The following is a 26,775-nucleotide window of genomic DNA, read 5'->3' as shown; positions in this document are numbered from 1 at the left end:
GATAGAAGAGTTTTGACGTCCAGCAGAAATCTAAATTTTGTGTTCAGGTCTTTTAGTCGTAAAAACCGTGTTGACATCTCCTGTTGAAGTCGATAAAATACGCTCTTCATAACGCGCACAATTTCTTCTTCTGCTGAAAGTCCTGCATCTCTTGCCAGTTCTCCTGGCATCTTCCGACGTCGCCTAATTCTTCTGTCCACATCGATCCCCCAGGCTGTTCATCTTGTTTTGGCGTTTTCTACAGCAACTTGGCTCAAATCATCACGAAGCTTGACAAATTCATGCTCCAAAGCTTCGTGATCAGTTGCTGCTTCCTTGAAATTCATAGTAGGATCCTGTAAGCGCTTCTGAACACGATCAATTTTTCCAAGAATGACATTCCAGAAATGTAATAAAACTATGAAGTTAAAATGTAATACGCATGTGTGTAACTGTTCTGCATCACTTCTGGTTTCAGGCGTCATAGTTACGTCCTCCGATAATTTGTCTAGCAGCCCTACTAGTTCATCCAGTCCTTCAAGATAGCTTTAACAGCTTCTGATCGTGCACTCCAGCGTGTTTCAGGCTCCAGCTTTACTGTGATGGGCACAGCTTTTTTAACTCTTCCCAACGAATTGTTTAACGAGAGAAAAACAAATATATACTTTCAACTGTTCCAAAAATGTGACAAGTGGATCCTGTTTAGCTGAGTGTACTCCTGCTAAGTTTAAGCTGTGGTTGTCACAGTTGACAAACAATGCTCTGTGATTTTTGTCACATATTCGTTGTTGAAGGCCGGATATATGCCCAGTCATCACAGCAGCATTGTCATAACATTGTGCCCGACAGTCGGCTAGAGGTATGTTGTCAGATTTCAGTCTCTCGACGATGACTCTTTCTAGGCTTGCTGCATCTTTTGCATGTATCTCGATATAACCTAAAAATGATTCTTTGATAGTTACTTTTTTAGTTTGAAAATTTACATCCACAAATCTTATGACCTGAGAAAGCTGTTCCCTATGTCTTAGATCAGGAGTTGAGTCAAGTAAGATACCGTAGTACTTGTTTTTCCTGATATCACTCAACAATTGGTTCTTTACAGTCGACGCAAGTATGTGGATGAATTAATTCCGAATTTCCGGTGACAAATAAGAAACTGATCCCGGATTTTCTCCTGCGTGCTGTACGTGTTTTGCTAACAATGGGTCATACTGCGCAACGAGTTTGATCAGCGCGAGAAAGTTTCCAACATTTTTTTTCATCCGCATTCAAATTTTCCTCATGGCCATGTAGTGCCAAATTTTGTGAAACCAGAAACTTACAGGTGAGTATTCTTTGCAATATATGTCGCCAACGTTGTTTTTCCAAATGAATCTGAGCTTGAACCACTGCGTCAATTCCAGCACCATCAATCATCCTTCGTTCGGCTTCCTTCCATGTAGTAAAAGCTGTGTGCGGTGGCTAGGATTGTTTTCATGAGAATTTAGTTTTTCTGGCTTCCTCCACTTGTTGAAACCGTTTGTTAACTCAAACGAAGCTCGTGAGTTTGAACTCGATTATGTAAATAATAGACAACAGAAACAGTAAACAGCTTTATTGATTGGTGAATAACGAACGAGTCACTTCCTCTCCGTTCGCTAGTCGGCGTTTAAACCATGATGATGTAATTGAACGTGCGTGGGCTGCTGCGGCTGCTGCAGCCGCCTGGAGCGTGGTGGTGTCACTCATAAGAACTAGAAATAGGCTGTTGTAGTTTCCGCCACCAAAAAACAGGCCAGTGACTAAGGCTGAAAGACTGCGCCTGTCTGTTGTTTGGGACGTTTTTCCATGTGTAGGGATGTTACGGAGGGGCTGTGTACAATGGGATCAGATGGGAAAGAAACACAGTGGGCGTGGCTATGTCGGTGCACGGGCAGGTGCTCCCAGCGACGTCCGCATCGGGCAGCCTGGGGGGCTGACTCGGAGCTGGGATCCCGCGGGGCCCCACCCCTCAGCGGGGGGTTTGGTATAAAAGGGGATGAGCCGGAGGGCTCGGGGAGATATGTTAAGCTAAACCAGTGAAGACCGAAGATCGTCCAGATAGGGCCCTGGACTCCCCTGGATCGCCGCCCTTATCAGGGCCGCACAGGACCGAGCCAGCGGCGTGGTCCCGAGAGCCAGAGCCAGTGCTCTGGGACTCCGGGTACCGTAAGCCCGACTTACCAGTGTCGGGCCAGATAGCCTCCCCTAGCCCGTTAGTGGAGGACTAGGAGGTAGGTTAGGCATAGCTAGCAAGTGTATCCCCAGCTAGCCGGGTGAGGGGGCCGATACCCCCTCCAGTGTTGTATGTCCGTGATTGTGCCAACTGACGCGGAATAAATGCGTGTGCCTCCAACCCCGGCGTCCAAGAGTCCTCAACGATATGACACATGTAAGTTCTTAATAGGCGCGCGTACCAAAATGTAATTACATGACATGTAGGCTGTGTGTGGCGGGATATATAAACTTTTAGGTTGAGGTGTAGATTTGTGCAGTAGTTTCAGGCTGCCGCGCCCGCCGCAATAAGTTATAATGTAACGTTGTAAGCGTCATTTTGGCGCCCCTTTACCTTGGCGCCCGGGGACACGTGTACCCCCCTGCCCCCCCCTAGCTACGCCTCTGCCTTGACGCCTGCTGTATATTTTGAGTTAGCATGTCTCCCCGTGGTCGCGTGGATTTTCCTCCAGGTTTTCCCCTCCACATTTAGAATCAACGTCACGCGTTTAGAGTATTTGGCTGCTGCTTCTGTTTTACATTTACACGTGACGATGATGAGCCACTTCGTTGAGCTATCATGTGACCAGGCCGCTTCTGAAAAAGCTGCACAGCTCAGTTTAATTTATTAGGTATAGCCCTGTGAGCCATGAGGCTCTTGACTCAGGTGCAACTGCAACAAACAAAACATGAACAAAGAACATCTTAAAGTGACGACGCGCAACAGAAACATCCAGGAAAAACCAGTAAAATCTTCTAGAAAAAAGCACCTTATATCAACGCTGTGTGCAAAAATCACAATGGGATGCAAGTCTAGCAATAACAGCCATAAGACAATTTAGATAACGCCATCAGGCTAACAACAAATATGGCTTAACCATACGTTTTCGAAATCACCAAAATAAGCTATAAAAACAATGTAACAGTCATCATAGGAACTGTGATTCAAATTTAACAATAAACTATATACATGACTTCTAGATTTGAAGCTTTCGTGACTGCAATGATTCATATTCTTAGGTTTTTTTCGGTAAAGTCACGTAGGTAAAAACATTACCTACGTGACTTTACCGAAAAAACCTAAGAATATATATACATGACATGTACGACCAAACTTTGCAGCCACAGCTGGCAGCATGAGTCACTCCATAACAGCAGGAGCATCAACATTTTTCAATACACCTTTCAAGTTCAGCACACTATAATCGAAACTCAAGATACTTTGCAGCAGACATCCGGAGTGGTGCATTTGATTTCAGGCCACCGCTGCAGTGGCAGCGGTGGGGTGTACAGCTCCTCAAGAGCAGTTTTGAGTGCAGATTTCATAGGTAGTAATCCAAGTTGCAGTTTATTGGCGATAGCATTCCAGACCCTGGGGGCATCAACAGCAAAGGACCTTCCTCCAGTATTTATTTGTACGCCAATAGGGAATGTGAAGCTGGTAAATGAGCGAAGACCTTAGGTCACATTTGTTATTCGAAACAGTGAGGAGATCCAGCAGGTAGTCTGCTGATTTTCATGTAAGTACATCATGAATACATAAAATCTGATGCACAAACCGTCGATCATTAAAATATGTTAAGTTTGACCCAATGTAGAGATCGCAGTGGTGGGTCCTATATGGGCAGTTCAATGCAAATCTTAAGGCCGAGTGATAAATTGGGTCAAGCTTCTTCAGTACAGTACTGGGGGCTGATTTATATACGATGTAACAGTAATCAAGTAGAGGAAGTATACTCTTTAGTTCTTTCGGTAAAGTCACGTAGGTATAAAATAAATTAAATAATTGATTTTGATTTAGGTATAAAATAAATAATTGATTTTGATTTAATTTATTTTATACCTACGTGACTACCGAACGAACCAAAGAGTGTGGATCCCTGCAGTCACGAAAACTTCAAATCTAGAGGAAGTATGGTAGCTTTTATCAATTCCAAACGGAACATAAGAGGGGGAGCAATGCTTGTGTCGATACAGAAAACCATTTTTTTTTATTTTGTCTTTTTACCAATATAAACACATTCCTGCGGAGGGAGCTGGTAGGAACGTTGAGTTGCTCGGTCAATGGCCAGGGTCAACCGCGGCGTGGTGTATTCTGCAAATATTCACGACTGTGAGGGCGGGCACAAGCCGGCGTGAGTAGGTTAAACGTTGAGTTTTATAAGGGCACCACGGGGTGACCAGCCCCTCCCCAACCAGCCCCACCCCTCCCACACCCCACCCAGCCCCTCCCCAACCAGCCCCTCCCCACCCAGCCCCTCCCCACCCTCCCAACTCCACCCAGCCCCACCCCTCCCATTTTTGAATGCAGTATCAATGTGATCTTGAAAAATCAGTTTTGAATCAAAGATGACACCAAGATACTTATAGAGCTTGACTTGCTCTATTTGATAATTATTTAAGGAATGTAATTGGGGAAAAATAACTTCCTGCTTTTGTCCTGGTGAGAAGCATAGCACCTTGGTTTTGGAGTGATTCAGGACTAGTTTAAGAGCAACTAGCTGATGTTGTAGTTTGTTGAAATCACCCTAGAGCTTAGCAATCACGTCATCCGGAGAGCGGCCAGCAGTAATCAGTATGGTGTCATCTGCAAACAGATTTACCCTGGAATGATCCAGGTCAGTGCCCAAGTCATTGACATAAAGAGAGAACAAGAGGGGGCCGAGGATGGAACCCTGTGGAACCCCTTTTGTTATCTTAACACTGTTTAACCTCTAACCATCTACGAATACAGTTTGGGTGCGAGAAGAGAGGTAATATTTGTACCATTCCACTGCGTGTTTGGAGAAACGGAGGCAACTTAGTTTACTAAGCAGGGTGTTGTGGTCGACTATCAAAGGCTTTGGACAAGTCAAGAAAAATACTGGCGCAGTACTGCTTATTATCAAGGCTACTGTAAATGTGATTCAGAGAGTCTAATGCAGCAGATGTGGTGCTGTATTTTTTTCGGAACACAGATTGGTTTCGATGTAAGAGATTGTTATCGGACAGGAAACTGCTCATTTGGTAGTTCAATTATTTTTCAAACATTTTCATCAACGGGGACAAAATTTAGATCATGCTTATTATCAAGGCTATGTAGGAAATTTAGATAGGTCGGTAGTTATTTGGATCATCTTTAGGGCCCCCTTTGTGAAGTGGATGAACATAGGAATGTTTCCATTCTAGAGGTACCGGTTCTTCTTTGATGGACAGGTTGAAAATATGGGCTATAGGTTTGTATATTAGGTGACCAACAGTTCGCAGAGCAAAGACGGGAATACTATCCGCTCTAGTAAAGGAGGACCCTTTGAGGTAGGACAGTTGTTTCAGAACATTACTTTCGTGGATAGGCTGGAAACTACATTTTTTAATGTTTGGACACGAGCAGAGGTGACTGCCAATACATTATTATTATTCTTATTATCAAAAAGGTCACCAGCTTCAGAAAAATGAAGGTTAAAATTTTCGACTATTTTTGGGGGCTTTGAAAAAGTCCCCATTTCGGTTAAGCGCAATGGGAAGATTATCTGTGTTAGATGCCTTTTCGATACATTTTACTGTTTTCCAGAAGAACTTGGCGTTGCCATGTGATTCCAGGAGAGTGGAGGAAAAGTAAGCATTTTTTGCATGCCGTATTTTTTTGACACATCTATTCCTTAAAATCCTGTACTCTAGCCAGTCACTGACCAAATTACTTTTATGGGCACATGCCCAAGCCTTGTCCCTAGTTTTCATGAGCTTAGTAATCAAATGATCAAACCATGGCGGGCGGTTGCCTTTAGATTTAAATCTAACCAACGGAGCATGTTTGTCAAGAATTTGGAGAAACGTGTACCTGAGTGGACCTTACCTGGTAAAATAAAAAGTTTAGTTTAGTGAAAAAAACATTTCAACACATTCGTCAACAACAACACTGCAGCCTTTAAATGACCAATATATAAATAGCTGACGTTTTGGGTAATTGCCCTTCTTCAGGGAGGAGCCCAATCCCGACCTATGACGACACACACCCGCGCGATGACGTCACCTTGCTCAGCTCAACGTGTTAACACGCTAATCGTGGTATATGACGTCACCACGTTGTGAGGGAACGTCTCCCCGTCAAGAGCCGACGTCATCGCGCCGGTGGTGATGACGTCACGGGACGGCGGGACGGCCGTGTCATGGCGGAGGTGATCAGCGCGGAGTGGATGGTGGTTGTTGTTAGTGGTAGTAGTGGTGATGTTGGTGGTAGTGGTGGTTGTTGGTGTTAGTGGTGGTGGTTGTTGGTGTTCGTGGTGGTAGTGGTGATGTTGGTTAGTAGTGATGTTGGTTAGTGGTGATGTTGGTTAGTAGTGATGTTGGTTAGTGGTGATGGTGGTTAGTGGTGATGGTGGTGGTTGTTGGTGTTTGTGGTGGTAGTGGTGATGTTGGTGGTGATGGTGGTTGTTGGTGTTAGTGGTGGTAGTGGTGATGGTGGTAGTGGTGATGGTGGTGGTGATGTTGGTTAGTGGTGATGGTGATGTTGGTGGTAGTGGTGATGGCGGAGGTGGTGATGGCGGTGGTGGTGATGTTGGTGGTAGTGGTGATGGTGGTGGTGATGTTGGTGGTAGTTGTGATGTTGGTTAGTGGTGATGGTGGTGGTGGTGATGTTGGTGGTAGTGGTGATGGCGGTGGTGATGTTGGTGATGATAATATTGGTAGTGATGGTGGCAGTGGTGATGTTGGTGATGTTAATGTTGGTAGAGATTGTGATGTTAGTGATGTTGGTAATGGTGATGGTGATGTTGGTGATGATAATGTTGGAAGTGATGATGATAATGTTGGTAGTGATGGTGGTGATGTTGCTGGTGATGTTGGCGACCCGAGGTCGATTCCCGCTCACGGCCACCAACACCACCAGTGACAATTATCTGAACCGGTCCTGGGCCTCCCCTAGGTCGACTCGGCCTCAAAACAGTACCCGGCTGCGGTGTGGAGTAAACATCGCCGCTAGGGAGGCAAAGGCGGCCGGGCGTGGTGCTAGCCACCCACCCCCTCGTGTGACGGCCGTCATAGGTGCTCCTCGCTAACAGCACTTACCCCACCAGTCTGTTACAGGCTACACGGGGGATCTTTGCTTTGATGGGAGCGGCACTACCGTACAATACAAACAGCAGTGGTTAGACCGCACTACGCTGTCCGAGTTAAATTCTCGCTCACAAATAAATAAATTACATTTGACATTGTCGTCGAACATATAGGTTGGGCCTCCCCCCAGGTGAACTCAACCTCAAACGAGTATCTCGTAAAATATCAGCACTGGGGAGACAAAGGCGGCCTGGTGTGGTTCTGCCCACACCACCCCCTCACAGACGCACAGCGCTGGGCCAAGCAGTCCACCCCAGGCTGTACGGGTGGCTCTGTGGTCACGACGTTCAGTAACGCGAACAATTCTACGGGTGCAAATGATTCCCGCTCACGGCCACGAACACCGGTGACGATTATCTCAACCGGTCATGGGCTTACCCTAGGTAGACTCGGCCTTAAATGAGCACGAGAGAGGGTGGAGGGAGAGACGTGGGGCCTTTCAGGGTGTCTCTTGAGAGAGTCGGTGGAGATGGAATAGCGGCTCTGTGTGCAGCGGTGAGAGGAGGATGGAAGGCCACGTTCCAAACTAAACTTTTTTATTTTACCAGGTAAGGCCCACGCTGGGCTATATAAGCGCTTTTTTTAGAAGTGATCTGGCTATCACAAGTGATCGCCCAACAAAGTGGCTTCTTCAGGTGACAATTGCCCATTTCTACCTAAACTATTTTAAAACTTATTTTACGAGGTAAGGCCAACTGAGCTATATAGCTCTTTTATCAGAAGAACCTGACGACAATTATAGCTCAATTGAAGTGACTTATCACATGGAAATTTATAGCAGCTAAATAATCTAAATGTCTGACGTTGATTCTAAATGTGGACCAGGAGAAAAATCCAGGCAACCACGGGGAGAAGAGACCCTGTAAACTCAAAAAATATATAGCAGGCATTAGGGTCGGGATCAAACCCATTACCTCCTGCATACCAGGCGAGATAGTTAACATCTCAAACGGAGGGTGCTGCCACGGGGAAACGATACCAGGCAGTGCCGGTCCTGGTCTCTTGTGTAGCGAGGAGGAGGTTGTGAGTCGCGCTGCTGCTGCTGTGGAGAGTTCCCCTGTAGACCGCGGCAAGGTAACGGTAAAAGGTAAAAACAACGAGCCGACCTTTACCCTACCTTTTACCTTGCCACAATACAATCACTCTACCCTTACCCTTTAGCAAGGTAAGGTGAAAGGTAAAGGTTCAAAAGCAACGAGCCTACCTTGACCCTACCTTTAACCCTTACCCCATACAAATTACCCGATTACAGGATTATTACTGGGGTACTACACATGAAAATGTTTATAATAGGTAAATGCTAGGTAGAGCGCTTTATTCATCTAGAATACTCTCGAATCGGGTGTTGAGGCTGTCGTTGACAGCCTCCTCCATAACCTCATCCCAGTTGTCTTGGTCGATGACGATCTCATCAACAACCTGATCAAGTTCATTGCCGTCGTCCTCGAACGAACGACGGGCAATAAGATCCTGCGCCGCTCCAGCCCAGTTAGACGGGGCCTTCAGGCAGCCGGCCGCGATCCACGAGCGCAAGCACATGGACTGGATGAAAAGCGTCGATGACAGTGACTGGCGAACAAATGTGAACTCCCACCCGGTTCCGCTATTCGCGCGTTTGCAGGGAATTGACGTCGCCGGCGCTACCAAGTAATCGCAGGCCATCTTGGAGTGGGCAGGGAGCAGCTCTTTGCGGAGAGACCACCACTGCATTATGTCAATGAAGGCGCTGTCGGTCGTAACGCCCATGCTCAGAAAACGATCAACTTCGTCGTAGATGGAGCTGCCGACTGCTGTCGGCGGGATTGCGAGCACGTCCGAGTAGCGATGCTGCAGGACAGAGAGGATCGTGGCCTTCAGTGTAGCTAGCTCGTCTTGGTCTGTCGTTTTCGGCAGTTGTGGATTCAAGTAGGATGCCACAATGGCGGGTTCCTGAACCAGTAGGTGGCGGTATCGCACCAGCTCGGCCTTCATCCCCGTCGTGGTCAAGGGCTCATCAATCGCTCTAAGAGCGGCTTCACCACGATCGCAATGACGGATCAGGTGCTCCATCGTCACCGGCACGAGATCCAATGTCGACTTGCGGTCAGCTGCCAACGAGGTCATGACCTAGCGCAGCATTCGCAGGAATGCTGTCACGCCCGCGATGTTTGCCCACTGCCGTTCAGAAAAAGCACCGACACCGATCACATCCTGGAAGCGCGCCATAATAATGTCCAATGGAACACGCTTTTTGATGGCGTTGTCGCCCATGTCAAACGTCGAATGCCACCTGGTCGACGAGTCCTGCTACGTCGGCTCCTTGCTAGCGAGCTTGGCGATCTCGACCTCGCGGCGGTACAACTGCTGGACAACCTTGCTGCGCCTGATATTGACGAGCGCCTTGCGCAGTTCGGCGTTGGTCGACTTTATCAGTTTGAGAACTTGGACGATGCCGATCTTGACCGAATGATCCACGCAGCGAATATGGTGGCAAGCCCGCAACTGCTCATATCCGGCGTTCGCGTTGACCAGGGCGAACAACGTCTTGACAGCACTTATCGCATCGGAGCCATTGTCGCTGGTGACAGCGAGCAGCTTGGTCGAGACATTGTGCCCGAGGCTTTGGAGGTGCTCAAACAGAGTGGTGCCAATGCGCTTGCCGATACCCCTTCCGGACTGCACATCGAGGATCGTCAGCAGCATGGATTTCGACGCACCAGATTTGGTGTCGATCCAGTGCACCGTAACCATCAAAAATCCCTTCCGGTTGCGGTTCGACCACCCGTCAATGGTGAGCGAGATGGCAACGTCCAGGTTGGAGTAGAATGCCCCGACGATGGGCAGCATGATGGCGTGATGCTCGACAATCCTGCGAATGATGGTGCGGTCGACGGGCCCTCGTATCTCTGCGTCAATGTGTGGACCAAGGTCTTGAACATGTCGCTGCCGGTGGCTCACAAAGACATTGCACCTTGGATAACAAAATTAACCACCGCGTTCTCAAACTTTACCAGGAGGCGATCCGAGATTGCTGGCCGGCTCGGCGTTTGCTGAATTAGGCAGCTCGCCGACGCAGACGTCCCGACCTCGCTGCCTGGGGCGAGCACGTTGTGCTTTTTGAGGTGGGCTTTCCACCCCGACGCATTCGTGTGGGAGGAAAACCACTTGTGGCAGTACACGCACTGCCGCTTTCCTTGCTGCACACGGGGATTACCCTCCATCCAATCGTGCGTGTGCTCCCACGGGAACGCATGCCGCTGCCCCTTTCGATTGCTGTTCGCAGCAACCCCGAAAATGCCGTTGCTGGCATCCTCGACCTCGTCCTCTCCCTCAAGAACGTGGTCCGTCTCCATCTGGTCCGACATCAATGATTACAATTTAAAATGGAGGCCACGCACTGCGCCACAGAGCTTTTAGCGAGCCGTAAACAGGGTATTTACCGGTTAAAACTTTGCGCTACCTTTACCCTACCGGGCAATTCTTCCGCGCTACCTTTACCCTACCCTAGACCTTACCCCTTGGCTTGGTCGACACCTTTACCTTTTTACCCGGTAGAAAGGGTAAATTACCTTACCTTGCCGAGGCCTATTCCACTCTGATGAGAGTAGGAAAGTACGGAAGGCGATCGAGAGTCAGGCCTGCAAAATCGCCCAAGCAGAGATAATCTTCTTCTTGGTTCTTTCGGTAAAGTCACGTAGAAGGGAAGTAATAAAATTATAAAAATAAAACATAAAATAATTCTCACGACGTTTCGGCCACAACACAAGCAGCCGTCCTCAGGTGAAGACCAGGTCTGTCAAGGCGACAGCGTCTGAATGAAACACCACCATGCTTGGAGCGTCTATTTAAGCTGGTTTGGAAGGGGGGGGGGGAAATGCGCCTTGACAAAATAATCTGCATATCAAGAGGAATTTAGCATATTTATGGGAAATGCAGGAATGCGACTAGTGCTACTTGTGAAATGCGTAGGAGGTGGGCGGGGGGTTTTCAAAGTCATTTTATGCCCATGCATTATGCAGGATTAGCAGCATCAAAGGGAAGGGGTAGGGGTAGCATTAATAAAGGAAGGAATGTTAATAGTATGTAGCTGCAGTAACTAAACAACCACGTAAAAAGCTAAAGTATAAACTACATCGTATCATCAGTATGCTAAATATACTCTCAATAAGCTGAGCTACTAACCGTAAGTAATACATTACAATTCTAGGTCGCAAAAAATATAATATGCTTCCAGCTAAACTTTTTAAACTTTTTCTTTACATCACACGGGTCTATCCCGTACTATATGCTGCCATAGACAAACCCAACATTAAATTGTATACTGTATTACTATATACTACCCTATGTCTTAGAATAATACATAGTGTAATATTACACTATGTATTATTCTACCCACCCAACTGTATACCACACTGCTGTATATTCACTATACAATTACGATATTATATATTACCTTATACATTGTATTAAACATTACACTTTAATACTATTTATTATTTTACAATATGTTATACACTATACCATTGACCGTCGCGTGAAAGGTACTAAGAGGAAGCAACGAAATATGTCAATGGGAGAGTGGTGATAGGAAGCTTGCAGTGGAGCAAAGAATCCATTCCCTGCAGAGAATACAAGATATATAGTCCATGTCAGTGAGTGGAACGCGGTCTGAAAGTCACCGTAAACGTGGACACAATCAGTTAAGATCCGAAATGGTTTATTACGTCCTTCCAATGATTGCTAAGCCGGAATCCATCTTCTCGGTTGAAATTGTCTCTGTGTTTGTATATGTGGATCGCCTCATGAACGAATCTCTCATGGTAGCCAGATGGCTTGCAGAGAACCTCTGTCTTGGAGAAGTCAATATCATGTGAACCCACTGAATTGTAACAGTAATCTGCCACGGCTGAGGTGTTTGATAATCTTCCCAAGGAAATTGCCGAGGGTGGCGCTTGTGTGCAGACTGCCCAATATTACATCAGTACAACAGGCTGGACCACTGGACGTGTTCCGCAGGATTGGAAGGCTACTCTGGTGGAGTCAGTCGCCCTCCCAACAACAGTAGAGGAGCGACGCTCACAACAAAGAGCAGAGCGCCGGGCGGCTAAAACACAGCAAGTTGGCACAGTAGGGGGCACAGCTGGTGCATCTGCCAGACATCTCAATCAGCCCCTGGCACCTGAGTCTGTCCAGTGACCTCCTGTCAGCGAGACTTTGACAATTCACATGGCCTCAAAGTGCACTTGGCCTGGCACAAGCCCTGTAGTGACGTCACCACCACTTAGTGGCGAATGGTGGTTGGTGGTGGTGTTAATGATGGCGGTGATTAAAAGCTATCCAAGCTTCTAGGTTCAGCAGTGATTAATGGTGATCTAAGTTGGTGGTGGTAGTAAAGTATCTGTGGGTTGGGCAGCTAAACGTCTATTCGTGCTCGTGTTTCAAATTCAGTACGATGCATGGGAGTGTGACGTGTGTGTGTCGGTGTGTGATGAGTGCAGGCACACAGTTTGGATGACCTTTCACGCCAGGCCTTTCTTCTCACCAAAGTGTACGTGCAGCGCGACTACTCGGAGGGAACCTCCTGCCGATTCCAGATCAAGTTCCTGCCTGAGCTGGAGCCCCGGGTGACTACGCTGCTCCCCCCTCCCTCCCCCGTAACGTGTCGCCCTGGTTAGAGTGCAGCCTGCTGCAGGCACCACGACTGTCGCGTGGGTTAGCCGAGGAGGAACACTCGCGCTCGTACGTACGGCAAGCTTTGGTACGGCAAGCTTTGCTATGGAATGTGCTTGTCTTCGACGGTATATTCGGGTTAGGTTACCGAAATGAGGAAAATTGTGGCAGAATGTGAAAAGACCTTTGCCCAAATGATTGGTAAGCTCTTTGTATTGGTTGTTCCCCCCCCCCCCCGCACCTTCGATTAGCACGGTTTGCTATGTACCGTGCAAAAGAGGTTCAATGTACATACATAAAATCACACAGGGACCCATAGACTCACCACACAGAGACCCAAGCCCCATGACGAAATGGCGTGTAACGTGAAACTACCTGACGTGTAATGATTACATCATCCACAATAGGAGGAGCGCACTTCCTTTTAGTGCTACATTTATTAATCATTTAGTGCTGGTCTTCGTCCCAAATTACTGAAACTTCGTATGTCGAATATTTGCATATTGTGGTGTTGCTCTACTCAAGCTAGAGCTGGGACAATCAGGAACTTACATGACTGGTTTTAGCAGACGATTACTCGGCCCCTTAGAGATGGTGGCTCCGTACCCCTCCCCCACAGCCACGCTCAGCGCGACACGGCCGCCAAAGCCGACGACGCCCCCCCCCACCTCCTGACCAGCGACACACGTGTAAAACACCTCACTCGATTAGTTGACAAATCAAACCGATAATCGGAAGAGGAATCGATAATTAAATAATCGTGTAGCCCTGCCCTCTTGTCATTTTTATTAACAGTGTAAGAAGTAAATAATTTTACTTTGGTTTTTTCTTAAATGGTTCAGTCAAGTTTGTTGGGTTGTATGTATTTTTGTTAGTGTCAAATGGCTAATGAGTCACCTGATACGAAATGAGGGACAGGCTTACGTTTAGATAACACAAGGCAGTCATCAGCGTCGTTGTGGAGAACATAAGATACAAAATAAATAATTAGACACTTCACCTCCTCCTGTCGCTCCACAAAGCCAAAGTCTCTCTGGGCTTCTCTGCTGCTACCTCCGCCACCATTCTTGACCGAGTGTGTGCTTTGCGATGTCTGATGAGCAGATCGAGAAGAACCTGTTTGAGGACACCGTGCGGACCTTCAACAAGCTCTACACGGAGGCAGAGAAGATCGGAGCGCACTCGTACGTGGAGAGCTGCCTGGGCTGCCTCACTGGATACACTCTCTTCATGTGCATGGAGACGCGCTACGAGAAGGTGCCGCTCCCTCGCCAGCAGCGCAAGTTCCTCGCCATAACTGTGCCATTGCAGAGCTTTGTGGTTCCAATCCAGCGGCCGCCCTCATTTTTACCGTGGGTGTAATAACCATGTAAATACAGTAGTCCCTCGGTTAGCGTTTTTAATCCGTTCCACGAAAACTGCAGTGAACCGAAATAACTGTTCATCGAATTCACTTATAAGTTGAAAAATAAGTAAAAATCACCGAGTCTGCAAGAGAGTTGTTTCCACTGCGAAAACAGTGTGATGTAAACAAAGCCAGTCGAGGTCTAAACGGCTCATAAATCGGCATCGCTGATTGGCTGAGGGCACGGCTCAGCCCCACTTACCAGCACTCGGATTGGCCGAAATTGGCGCCCGCGTGCATAACGTGAACATACCATTCATCAAAATGTGGGAGGCGAAACGTTAATCGAAGAACCGTTAACCAATGTCACTGTTGACCAAGGGACTACTGTACTACATGTCATTCGCAACGGTAGGTCATTGTGAGCGGTCATCGGGGTCCCAATTTGCCAAATTCCAAAATTATTAGCAAATTCCTCAGTTTGGATTGCACGTAACAACCTACATATGTATGTGGAACTTCTTTCGCACCGTACGTAGCCAACCGTGCAAATCAGAGGTGCGGAAATCAATCATCATCACCTGCAAATCCCACCACGTCACTCTTGCAACTGAGACGATCCTGGTCTCTTGAGTTCTCACCCAGTTAAAATAAACAAGTCTCAAGCGTTGCATGCGAGCACCAGGTCTCTCACGTGGAGCCAGGGTCACTGCATATCTCTCTCACGCAAGGGTTAGGGTTACATGCACACATCACACGCTGCTTTGCTTTGACCTTTCTCCATGTGCTTTGTGAGCGTTGAGTGCTGCGTTTGTTCTTTGCCCGTGCCCTCAGGCTTGACCCCTTGATGTAGATGTGACGCACCTCACGTGTCGATGTGATGCTTGGCAGGTGCTCAGGAAGATCTCCAAGTACGTGCAAGAGCAGAACGAGAAGATCTACGCGCCACGCGGCCTGCTCATCACTGACCCCATCGAGAGAGGCCTCCGCGTGGTATCCTTACGGCGTCGAGCGCCTTCATGCGACTGGGTTTTGCCATGAGAACGTGGAGGTTTACACCACTCGTCTGAGTAGGAAGGCACCCAGCGTGTTTTCATCCGATTGCCCATGTCTGTGTGCGTGAGTGGGTGAGAGTGAGTTGGTGGTTGAGCGAGTGATTTTTAAGGTGGGTGAGTGGGTGGTTGGTTTAGTGGGTCAGTGTGTACGTGTGTGTGTGTGTGTTAGTGGGGAGCGGTAGTGTAGCGGTTACCACGCTGCCCTATGAACTCGGCAACCAGAGTTCGATTCCCGCTCATGGCCAACACCGGTGACGATTATCTGAACTGGTCCTGGGCCTCTCCTAGGTTGACTCAGCCTCAGATGGGTACTTGGTGAAGTGTGTGGTAAACATCACCACTGGGGAGACAAAGGCAGCCGGGCGTGTTGCTTGTGTAGTGTTGTAAAGGACGGACTTCTAAACTTCTTCATGGCACACACTGTTTATTGTCTTAATACACAGTCACTATCACACAAAGGGGTATACGGTCCCCTTACCCGTTACCCTGAGGAGGTACAGCCTCCGGACCTTGTACAGCTCCACACTCACACTTAGCTCCTATTCTAAGGAGGTACAGCCTCCGGACCTCGCAGGCTATCTAATCTCCCTGCTATCCTAGCATCCTCTGGCTGAACCTAGAGGAGGCACACTGACCCACCGCTGGCCCGGCGGGTCCCCGACCTCTGGTCGCTCAGGACCTTCGCCCTCACAAGGGCGGGAAGGCTGGGAGCCAGGGTCCTGCCTATCCAGGACCTAATCTCCCCCGACCACTGGTTACACCGAGCCCTAGCCCTGATAAGGGCTGGAGGGCTTGGTCCAGGGTCCTAGCTGTCTTCGGCCGACTTGGGTCTTCGTGTAGCAGAACTGGCCAAGAGCTCTCAGCGCTCTGGCTTTTATACTGGTTCGTGGCCGGGTTGTCCAATCCCCGGCTACCTTGTGGAACCCCCCGATTGGTCCTTCTCAATCTGGCGTTCGGATCCTACCTCACCCCATTTGACCCTGACTGTTTGATCGAGCGGGAAAACGTTGTTTACGATCCGCTCTCACAGCTTGCGAACAGCGAGTAGTTATCACCACTACACTTGCAACCCACCCCCTCGTGTGCTTTGCCGGCCTTCATAGGTGCTCGTTAACAGCACTTTCCCCAACATCTGTTATGGCTACAAGGGGGATTTATACCGTTGTTGCCTTGTGCGTTGCATTTCTTAACCTTTGTTCCCCAGATTGAGATATCGATCTATGAAGACAAAGGCAGCAGTGGCGGCAGCCGATAAAGTGGTCCGGTCTCCAGAGACACTGATGGACAGAGCCGCTCCTCCCGTAAAGGCCGTTTACATGCGGAATACATCAACACAGCCGCGTTCTGTATTTGTAAGGTATCACTACGGGTGTTGTGTCAGCATGGTCTTGGTAGAGAAACGCTTGCTAAATATTTACCCAGTGCTCACTGCATCAGCTTTTTAGTTTGTCGGTCATTTTTACGGAATCATTAGTGATATTTTATATGTATAATTGTCATGACCAAGTATTGCGAAGTTGTGCTGTTGCCAGTCACCCTGTGCACGCGTCGAGACTCGGTAACGGTTTGGCTGTGTACACACGCAACACTTTGTACAGTGTTCGCATTGTAAGTGGCGAGTTTCAGTTTGATGTTTTTATCCTGTTAAGTCAGCACACACTGCATTTTTTTTATTTTATGTTTTTATTTTATGTTTTTATTTATTGACTTGGAAAATCCATGATAAGTATCGTGCTTAACCGTATTTTCTGGAGGCTCACTTATGGAACCTGCCGATGAGTGTGATACCAATCACTCGGAAATTGTGCAATTGGGGTCCTGCTCTCATCCCGATGCCGTAAATGAGCCTCATGGTGGTGCCACCTCACTCAGCTGGGGGAGGATGCCGGAGGCTAAAGCAATGTTGGCATTAATTGGCCACGGCCGTTGTGTTGTGTCTAAAATTTGAAATCTTACTCGGATTCAAAAACTGCAACTGTAGTTGTCCACATGTAGCTACTCTTCCTTCGTTAATAAAAAATTGTAACGCGCACAAATTGAACTCGAAAAGTACATTTGAAGGCATGGGAGAAAGAGCGATGTCTTCAGATTCTGACAGAAGGGAGACACGGACTGCGATATGCGGTGGATTTAGAGAAGAGGAAGTGAATTCCATCCGACTGGAGCTGCAACGGAAAAGCGATGTTAACTTGTCAGGTTCGAGAGATCGGAGGTTGCGAAATGGAACTTACTATGAGAGATGGCAGAAGCCAGTGCTTTCAGAGTCCCAGACTCTCTGCTCGCAATCATTCGGGACCTTCATGATGGTGGGCAGGCCTGGATAAAGTTGCATGGCCAGGTGTTGGACTTATTTTCTGTGCACCTTGGGGTGCGACGGGGATTTCCTCTGGCCCCTGCACTCACATCTTATTTGATCGCATAGTTTGATAAGCTTTCTATGGATGGACCAGTGGAATTTCCATCTGGTATAAATACAATGGGAGGTTGATCGATGCTCGGGTGAAGTCGAAAAATGGCTCCCTTTTGGTCAACCATATGTATACGGATCTGGTGATTGCTGCCCATTCTGAGGAGGAGTTGGAGATGTGACTGCTGAACCTGGAGCATGCTACTCGGAGATGGAGCCTTAAAATCAACCCCACAAAAACCAAGCACCTGCCTGGGTATTTGATGTCATGAAATGCGCAGTTGTGGAGAGCGTGGAGAAGTTTCCGTACCTATGCAGTTTGTTTATGACCAACTCCTATTTGATAGCCGAGGTCTCGGTAATTAGTCGAGTGACTTATTTTCATCAGCTTCGTAATACTGTGTGGAAACTACACAGTCTAATCACTCCATACAAAGCTCTGTTTTTTTTCGGCCACAGTTATTCCCTCCTTTTACGCTTGCGAAACATGGAGCCCTCTTAATGGAAGTGGTTTATGTGGAAATTTATATCAGTCAAATGCTCTAAACGCATGTTGATTCTAAATGTGGAAGGGAAAAACCGATGGGCCCGGAGAAAAATCCACGGAGAGACTCACAAACTCCAAATACACAGCAGGCGTCGGGGCCGGGATCGAACCCACAACCTCCTGCATACCAGGCGAGGGAGTTGACATCTCACCACGGCGCCACCCGGATGGACCGGACGGCCGAGCAGCGTTGGGTCGTGCGTGTGCACTGAACACGCAGGAGCCGCTTGCAGTGTTGCTTTTGCTCGACCGGTCGGTCACTGCAGTATTTGAGGCAAGTACATGCAAGCAGATGAAGTATTTTTTAGTTATTTACGATATAACATTTCTTGTGGCGCTACGGTAGCAAGATGTTAATTACTTTGCTTGGTATATAGGAGGGCATAGGTTCCATCACGACCCTGACGCCTGTGTATTTGGAGTCTGTTTCTTTCCCTGTGGTCATGTGGATTTTTCTCTGGGTCCTCCGGGTTTACCCTCCAAATTTAGGATCAACACACGTTTAGAGGAGTAGTCTTAACCTTTACTGCAGCCTTGCACGCCTTTGATTCTCAATTGTAAAAATGTATAATGTTGTAGTGTCAACGATTCAGAGACAGTTTCTAGCAGGCACTTTCTTGATTAACAACTTTAACGGTCTCGTCCGCACACTCCACAGTAGCTTATCCTAGCCTGTACACAACACTGGCCGTCTAATACTGACGGCGCTGACTGAGCCAACTACTCTCCTCCGTAGCGCAACATCTAGCGGAGACGTTCGGCGATAACGGAGACGAGACGACAACGACGAGACAAGTCCATTCCCAGAACCGGCAGCCTCGAGCTCCCGCTCTGCTCCTTTTATGCTCCCAGCACGGCCTGGCTCCGCCCTGATCGCGCTTCTCTTCTCGAACCTGCTAGCAGGTTCCAGGGGCCTCCAGATGGGGTCCTCCGTGACCCTTACCCCAGTTCCTCCCCTCTGCCCACACACCGTGCACACCCTCACCGGCGTGTGTGCTGTCTGTCCACCACAGTTTCCGCTGCTGTCCACCAGCTGGCGCTAATGCACTACAATGTTAATAAATACATAGGTTTCATGAAACACTGTAGTTGTACTGACGTGCCCGTGCTTAATTTGTGTTTTTGATGGTTTACCTTAAAAAATCTGGCCACGTCACTCTCCCAGGGAGTGCATACACCCCAGGTTAAGAACCACTGGTTTAGAGTATTTGGCTGTATTAAAGTTACACGTGACGATGAGCCATATAGTTGAGCTATAATTTGTGGCCAGGTCGCTTCTGAGAAAGAGCTATGTAACAGCTCAGTGGGCCTTACCTGCTAAAATAAAAAAAAGTGTATAGTTTAGTTTTAGTTTAAAATCATTGAACGATTACGTTCATATGAATGAAACATAATTTTAGATTCAATATTCTACAGAATGTCACTGAAGATGGAACTTCTCTTTTGCCATTTCTCACCACCCTTGGATACTGCTGAATGCAGTTTCAACACAAAGTAATCAATTTGCCGCGTGCACCGTTGCCGCGTGCACATTTGGGCTGGCGTTGAACTTTAGCGTGGGAGTCGGCAACAACTTTTACGACATGAACGTGTAGAGTCCTGGTCATCAACACAGGCCCCTGGAGGCGTTTAGCTTCCCGGGTATCCGTCGCACAGCGGGCGATCTGAGTGCTGGTTGGGAAAGGACGTGGACTTGGCCCAGTCATGTTGTGATGTGCGCTGTTGTTCGCACTGCAGTGACGCGAGGATTTTTGTAAACTGAAAAAAATAGAGACGGGTAATAATAATGACATTTATAACGCACCAGATTTTGCAGCAAAACATTTTTTTCTTGCTGTGGTTTTCCCACCTGATGATTGCTTGTTTTGCAATCGAAACGTGATTTATTTTATATTATACCGACGTGACTTTACCGCAGTCGCGAAAGCTTCAAATCAAGATTTTGCAGACAAATCAACAACTCGGGTGCGGAGCCAAGCTCAGGGCTGCTCAAAAGCCTGACTCGGACAGATAGAGAGGCCTTTAAGATGTTTCTTGAAAGTCAGAGTGCATTGATGTTGCGGATGTGCAAAGTGATTAGAAAGTTCCACACCGAGAGGGCGACAGCAGAGAACCGACGTGAGGCTGTAAGAGTGGAGTCCAGGTGACCCCCGACTTCTGACGGTTCGACTTGCGACCTCCCGCTTTTACGACCTTTAAGTAAGACCCCCCACAGTAACGATCAAAACTCGTATCTATGATCGCCCAACGACTGCTATGTTAAGTTACAATAAATGTTTGTTAGGGTTATTTTCATTTATTTTCGTGGTAATTTTGGTATTTCTATGGTAATGGGTTTCAATGGGAAACGAGGCTTCGACTTACAACGGCTCCACTTGCGACCGTCGTATAGGAATCAATAAGATCGTAGGTGCGGGGGTCGCTTGTATATAGTGTAGTGTCTAGTGTAGTGTATAGTAGTGTAGCATATAGATTCCAAAGAACACAGGATGAGATGTTACTATCCTTTGTGCAAGCACTTCCAAGAGTTCATGAATAGTGAGCCTGGTGAAATTTGGGGAGCGCATCGCCAGTAGTGAACCTTTGGTTCCTAGGGTGTTTCGGCCTTTCATACTATACACCCTCCCCAAAGGCGGCCAGCGACAGGGTGATCAATCCTACGCTTGCGTCCCATTCCCAATTAGTCATAGGAGTTGCCTTGTTGGTGATAGCCAACATCCCATGGGACTATGCATGGCAGGGGCGTCCTCCTCCCTGAGTCAAGCATTGTTGACTGCATACCTCCTGGCCCTCTCACTTTGGGGCCCAGCTGGGGTCTTTCCTCTTCATCCAGAGCCACTGACTGCTGTGTAGTGTAGTGTATAGTAGTGTTTAGTGTAGTATAGTGTGTCAAGGCCGTTATTATCATATATATTGGGGGGGACATCCCCAATATTCTTAAAATGCCCCCCCCCACATATATTGCTATAAAAAATAATTGCTATGCTATGTAAATAAAAACAACAATTTGCTAAACCTTGACCACAATATCTGGACTTGTCTTCATATAAATCAATGCATAGATTGCTGTTTATATGATTGTGGTTATGGTTGTACTTTATTAATCCCTAATCTCAAACATTACATACAATGAAACAAGAAACGGTAAAAAAGAAAAAAACCGAGCAATGTAATACAATGCACTATTAGACTATATTGTAAAAAATAAATTAAAAGACCATCCATATTTTAGGCAGGAAATGAGATTTCAGATTTTGGTATTTTTCTGGATTGGGACCCCCAAACACCCTGGAAGATTTGGTCCCCCCCAATGTTGACTCCATGGCTAGGGCATTGTAGTGTATAGAAGCAGATTTTGATTGACGCTGCTGCTGCGTAGGGTTCTACTGTGAGCTTCAGTGCAAGTGTAATGTGAGGGTAAGCGGAGTTCGCTGCTGGGCTCTGGGCCAATCATACGGCCCGGGGTATTGGGGGCGGAGCCCAGTATGGGGGCCTATGTGAAGGTCCGCCGCTCACCTCGGATCCAATTGGAAGCGAGGTGAGTGGGGGCGGAACCTAAAGGCGGAGCCAGCAAGGCGCTATGGGGAGGCCGGATCTGGAAGGTTCGGAAGGGCGTGGTGAGAGGGAGGAGACAGGATCACGTGGTGAAGGGGATATAGGGGGGAGCCCAGAAGGGCTCCGGGTCAGTTGGGAAAGTCACGAAGCTGGACCACGTTGGGTGGCCGGAGGGAATCCGCGCCATCAGCCACGTGGCTGGAGGAGCTTCGGCACACCGTCGGCCAGCGGTGTGCGGAGCGGAGGGAGCGAAAGGACTGACGAGAGAGCACGTGCGGGGCGCGCGCGAGGAGCAGCTGGTCCGCTGTCGGGACCAGCGGGGTGCGAGTGTCAACCAGAATAAAGAGTGGCGGAGACCAAGCAGTGTGTGGCGAAGTCCTTTATTACACAAGGCGAGAGTCGTGAGGCCAGGTGTGGTGGTGTGGAACCGGTGAAGGTGTGATGACAAAGGCAGGTGCCACTTCCTCGTTTGTCCTGCCGGCGAAAGGCGGCCAATGAAGAGGATGGAGAGCGGTGGCCGAGTCGAGTCCGAGATGGTGGACACCAAGGATGGCACGAGCAAGGTGGTTATGTAACCGTTGCAATTTGAGGCTAATGACTTGTAGAGAATGGCAATACAGTCGTCTAGGTGAGAGCCGACAATACTGCAGGCGAGGGTGTTAGTAATGTCGATGGAAACGAGTGAATGTAGGTGATGAAGAGCCTTGAGATGACATTTGCAAGTTTTGATGATGTAGTTGACGTGAATGTCGAGAGAGAAGAGTGACAGCAGGGAATTTGATGCGGTTCGTAAGGGGAATGGTGGTGGCCGGCAATCCGTCATTGCAGGGAAGAGAGGGTGACACGAGCCGTTGTTGGGTGCCAATGGGTATGGATTCAGATTTGGCTGGATTTAAAGATCAATGTGACCAGAACCAGTCCTGCAAGGTTGTTGTGCACTCAGAGATTTTCAATTCCTTGAGCATTAGTGGTGTTTATTGAAGTGAATAATAGAATGTCGTCAGCACCGGAGTGGTATTTAATTCCGAAGCTATTAAACAATCGTGGTCCCAGCACTGAGCTCTGGGGGACTTCGCATGAGTGCCTTGTGGTCGTGGATGTGGATTCGCCTATTTTAACAGAGGTCCTCCCAGCCAAGGAGGATGAGATCAATTTTAGGACTAATCCTCTGATTGCAAAGTCGGACTTAATACTGGTAAGCTGTAGGTGATTGACAGTATCAAAAGATAATGAAATGTCCAGACCAACGAGAGAATTTCGTCGAAGACTCTGGTAATTGCAGTCTCCGTGGAGTAAGTCTGACGGTAGGCATATTTATCGCGACAAAGGTTTGGGCAAGATGTAATGAGAGTCTTAAGTTGAGCAAGATGCCGGTAACTGTCAAGCTTGTCAGTGTCGAGTTTGGATTTCTTAAGACATTGTGGTGAAACTTGTCCTAAGATGGAAAACACCCAGCTGAAAATGAAGCGTTGGCGATGGTGCGCAATCGTAGTAGCGAGTTTAGTGAAGCATTTAAATAAGGGGCATAGGGAAGGATGTCAAGAGGCGAAGGCTTAATGTAAAGTGACTGAATTAAGGCAAGAACATCATTTCGTGATCGGTACTGGAGTAAACCGCGAGCCTGGAGTGTTTCTTATGTTTTCTTGTGTTGAATCAATGCAGCTGAAATTATGCACTCCGAGAATCTTTGTGGCTGATGGGATGTGTAAAAAAATACTTCGGCGTTTTTACGAGGAGAGGAAGATGTGGAGGCGAATCAAGTGGCTTCTTCATTTCAACACTTTATTGTTTAGACATTTTGTGAAAGCTATCATGAGAAATTACACACGACCACTCTGAAACGCAACCCAGCTCCCTCCCCAAGTCCTCCGGGGCGAGGCCACGGACTGCACTCCAGACCCCACGACCGACGAGCATCAGGGTCCCTGGCGCAGAGCGAATCGCTGTGCCACTTCGCTGTGCCACCGCTCCCTTAAGGGGCCGTCCATAAATGACGTCACGCGATTTTTGACCCCCCTCCCCCATCGTCACAAAGTCAGACCCCCCCAAATATGACGTCACAAAGTCAGACCCCCCCCCCCAAAAACATGCTTCAAATCGCTTTAAACGATTGTCATTGTAGTGCGTTTTTAATGTGGCGCTGTACTGATGTTGTAGGAGAAAACATTTATTAAAAAGTATATTAAGTAGAACGTGTTGTCTATATTTATTTAAAGTTGCGCATTTTGATGTGACGTCACATTTCTCAACCTCCCCCCCATCGTCATATCGTCATAAATGTCTGACCCCCCCCCCCCCCGAGGTGCGTGACGTCATTTATGGACGCCTCCTAACAGGGTGATCCCAGGGCGAACGCGGGGATCGTCTGCGAGTGTGGACGCGCGTCGTCGTCACGGCGGCAGAGCTCTACGAATTCCTCGCGCTGTGCTCGGCCCTGGCTTTGACACCGAGAATCTGCATCTTGGCAGCCGCAGTGCTGATACACACAAACGCTCCATATACGAAACGGAATGACGACTCATAAACCAGTCACATAGGTGCAACTAAGGGTTTTTAAATATTACATTTCACGAGTTTTACAATATCCACTTTCAAATGGTTGTGGAGATTGTTTAAATATTGCCTCAATCATCAGCCACCATTTATTAACTGCTGGATGAAGGCTTCATGATGTCACCAACCCCAAGACTCTGCGATGTTACAATCCCATTACGGCAACCGAGCTCATCTCGTTGCTCCATCTCCACGGCAGACGCCCTCTTGGGGCGCGATCGCTCCTTTAGCTGCCAACCCTGACACTGATCGAGTCCATCAGCTGTCTTCCGCTCTAGCAGTGATGTGTGCTGCTACAACACCCACAGACTTCGTTTACAGTGATGATGTCACCTTTGTTTCTAATTTCATTTTGCTGTCTCAAAGTGCAATTCTCAGCATGCACCTCTCCACGCCGCTTTGTATAATTGTCCTCTTTTTGTTCCACTCCCTGCTTCAGTGTCCACGTTGGAGTGATGCTTGTGTATGGGTGCTTGTATGTACTGTATGTTGAACTTTTTTCGCACCATACGTAGCCAACCGCGATAATCAGACGTGCGGGGGAAGGACAAACTAAACACAAACATCTATTTTAAAGAAATTCGTTTTCAATCTAGATTTAAAAGTGCATTGCTCCAGTGGCTTCCTAATAGCAGCAGGAGGGGCGTTCCAGACGGTAGCAGAAATGCATCCAAAAACGTGCACGATGCGGTAACCGTCTTTGTTCGATGGGCTCGCCAAAAGACGCTCTCCTGCTGCTGCGAGGTTGACCGGAGTTTGCGTGACGATGGTTTATCGTGAGACTGTGAGTTGGCGCCCGCCGGTCCAGGGGTGGCCTTCGTCCAGCAGTGGATAACAACCCCCCATTGCGCCACCACTCGGTACCGCGACAGTGAAAACACATGGCCACATTGGCATGCGCGAGATGTCTGCATCCATGTGTTAAGAGGTACGCGCCAATTAAAAGGGGAACTGATTTCTCACCCCAAAAAGAATGAGTTTCTAATGTACTACTGCTAATCCATGAAAGTAACTTTTTTTAAAACAGGCACAGTTCTAATTGCAATGGATGATGGTAGCTTCATATATGCACATAACTACTAAACAGCCTCTAAACCCTGAACAAAATTTTCTCTAAACCTCAACCATCGTTAACATAGTCTCTCTAAACCCCATACTAAACAGTCTCTATAAATGCCATACTCAAGTCTAAACCCCATACTAAACAGTCTCATAAACCACATACGAAACACGGTCTCTCTAAACCTTGAGCTAAAAAAGTTTATCTAAACCTCATAATAAACAGGCTCTCTAAGCCCCGTACCAAACACAATCTCTTAAATTAAATATAAAAAAGAAATATTCTGCAGGGCTATTTCAGACACTTCCTTCCCAGATGTCTTCTCTTTGCTTGGCAACCAGCTTTTTCTTATCTGCCAAATAAAAAATAAACAAGCATAACTTGACACAATCTTAATTTTAGAACTTTCGTGACTGCAGGAATTATTATTTGGTTCTTTTGGTTAAGTCACGTCTAAAGATAAAATAATAAATTAAATTAAATAATAGAATACGACGTTTCGATTGCAACACAAGCAATCATCATCAGGTATAATGAAATAGCGACATAAAATCTAACCAGAAAACTATAGACGGACATATTAGCAGACAGATATCACCAAGATACATAGCGGGAGCAACACAGGTAACAGAGAGGGGTGATCGTCTCTGTGGGGTGGCCTTAAATAGACAGAGGGGGGGGGGGGCGGAGGCAGAGAGAAGGAAGGGGGGTTAGAGAAAAAATTAGCATATCAATGAGTGGTCAACAGACGTGGTGCTGCACGGCAAGTAAGCCTGAAAATCAGGAGGACACACTAAAATTAAATAACCTAGTAAAATATCGAAATGTAATGTAATACAACACAGAGGGTCGGTCAACACACAATTAACGCATAGCCTGGTTGATTACGTATTTCAAAGATTGCTACGTTTGAATTTAAGTGTGAACATTCTAAAGAGGACACAGGCAGAGAAAACAAGTCGCCAGAGAGAGAGAAAAAAGATAAGCTTAAAACTTCCCCGTAGAAGTGGTTCAATCTTAATTTTAGAACTTTCGTGACTGCAGGAATTATTATTTGGTTCTTTCGGTTAAGTCACGTCTAAAGATAAAATAATAAATTAAATTAAATAATAGAATACGACGTTTCGATTGCAACACAAGCAATCATCATCAGGTATAATGAAATAGCGACATAAAATCTAACCAGAAAACTATAGACAGACATATTAGCAGACAGATATCACCAAGATACATAGCGGGAGCAACACAGGTAACAGAGAGGGGTGATCGTCTCTGTGGGGTGGCCTTGTCACGAAAGTTCTA

At 47.4% G+C, this 26,775-nt stretch overlaps 2 protein-coding genes across 3 annotated transcripts in view; one reads left to right on the top strand and one right to left on the bottom strand.

The window, feature by feature from the left end:
• The first annotated feature begins 6,309 nt into the window (after positions 1 to 6,309).
• GOLGA7 (golgin A7) lies at positions 6,310 to 19,396 on the top strand. Of its 2 annotated transcripts, none has more exons than XM_078867963.1 (5): positions 6,310 to 6,365; positions 12,780 to 12,905; positions 14,056 to 14,208; positions 15,196 to 15,289; positions 16,556 to 19,396. In XM_078867963.1, the coding sequence occupies exons 1-4, from the start codon at positions 6,357 to 6,359 to the stop codon at positions 15,262 to 15,264; spliced, it is 357 nt and encodes a 118-aa protein (XP_078724089.1). In that variant the 5' UTR covers positions 6,310 to 6,356; the 3' UTR covers positions 15,265 to 15,289; positions 16,556 to 19,396. The 2 variants fall into 2 exon arrangements, with proteins under 2 accessions (XP_078724089.1, XP_078724088.1); XM_078867962.1 differs by having other exon boundaries at positions 15,188 to 15,289; positions 16,556 to 19,390.
• A 4,549-nt stretch (positions 19,397 to 23,945) lies between these two features.
• The window catches only part of LOC144941847 (uncharacterized), a 34,504-nt gene continuing 31,674 nt past the window's right edge, over positions 23,946 to 26,775 (bottom strand). The window contains exon 9 of the mRNA XM_078868340.1: positions 23,946 to 25,825. Within this exon, the coding sequence (XP_078724466.1) occupies positions 25,770 to 25,825 (56 nt within the window). The 3' untranslated portion in view covers positions 23,946 to 25,769. The remainder of the gene's footprint in view (positions 25,826 to 26,775) is intronic.

Source organism: Lampetra fluviatilis, chromosome 25, assembly GCF_964198595.1.
Source record: "Lampetra fluviatilis chromosome 25, kcLamFluv1.1, whole genome shotgun sequence".
In the NCBI taxonomy this organism is placed as follows: domain Eukaryota; kingdom Metazoa; phylum Chordata; class Hyperoartia; order Petromyzontiformes; family Petromyzontidae; genus Lampetra; species Lampetra fluviatilis.
This window is presented reverse-complemented; position numbering and strand designations above follow the sequence as displayed.